At 66.8% G+C, this 380-nt stretch overlaps 1 protein-coding gene across 1 annotated transcript in view; it reads right to left on the bottom strand.

Moving 5' to 3' along the window:
- CELA3B (chymotrypsin like elastase 3B) overlaps window positions 1-380 on the bottom strand; it is a gene marked incomplete at its 5' end in the record, with an annotated part of 4,419 nt that overhangs the window by 2,128 nt on the left and 1,911 nt on the right. Inside the window, one exon of the mRNA XM_035901880.1 lies at window positions 357-378. Within this exon, the coding sequence (XP_035757773.1) occupies window positions 357-378 (22 nt within the window). The remainder of the gene's footprint in view (window positions 1-356; window positions 379-380) is intronic.

Genomic DNA, 380 nt, shown 5'->3' with positions numbered 1-380 from the left:
GCAGGGACATCAGCGGATGCTGCAGCCCTTCTGCACTCCTCCCTGCACCCTGCATCCCTCCCTGCACCCCTTCTGCACCCTGCACCCTTCCTTCACCCCACACCCCCTCCCTGCACCCTTCCCTGAGCCCTGCACCCCTCCTGCACCCTTCCCTGAGCCCTGCACGCTCTCCACACACCCCCTCCCTGCACCCTGTACCCTGCTCTCCACCCCCTCCATGCACCCTGCACCCCTCCCTACACCCAGAACCCCCTCCCCGCACTCAGCCTGCACTGTACATCAGCCCTGCACCCAACACAGCCTCCATGCACCATCCCCTCCACGCACCCACCCTTGCACCCCATCCCACACCCTACACCCCTCTGCACCCCCCATCCCCT

Source organism: Egretta garzetta, unplaced genomic scaffold (genome assembly GCF_000687185.1).
Source record: "Egretta garzetta isolate BGI_Z169 unplaced genomic scaffold, ASM68718v1 scaffold69, whole genome shotgun sequence".
Classification (NCBI taxonomy): Eukaryota; Metazoa; Chordata; class Aves; order Pelecaniformes; family Ardeidae; genus Egretta; species Egretta garzetta.
Note: the sequence above shows the minus strand (reverse complement) of the source record. Positions and strands in the feature narration are given on the sequence as shown.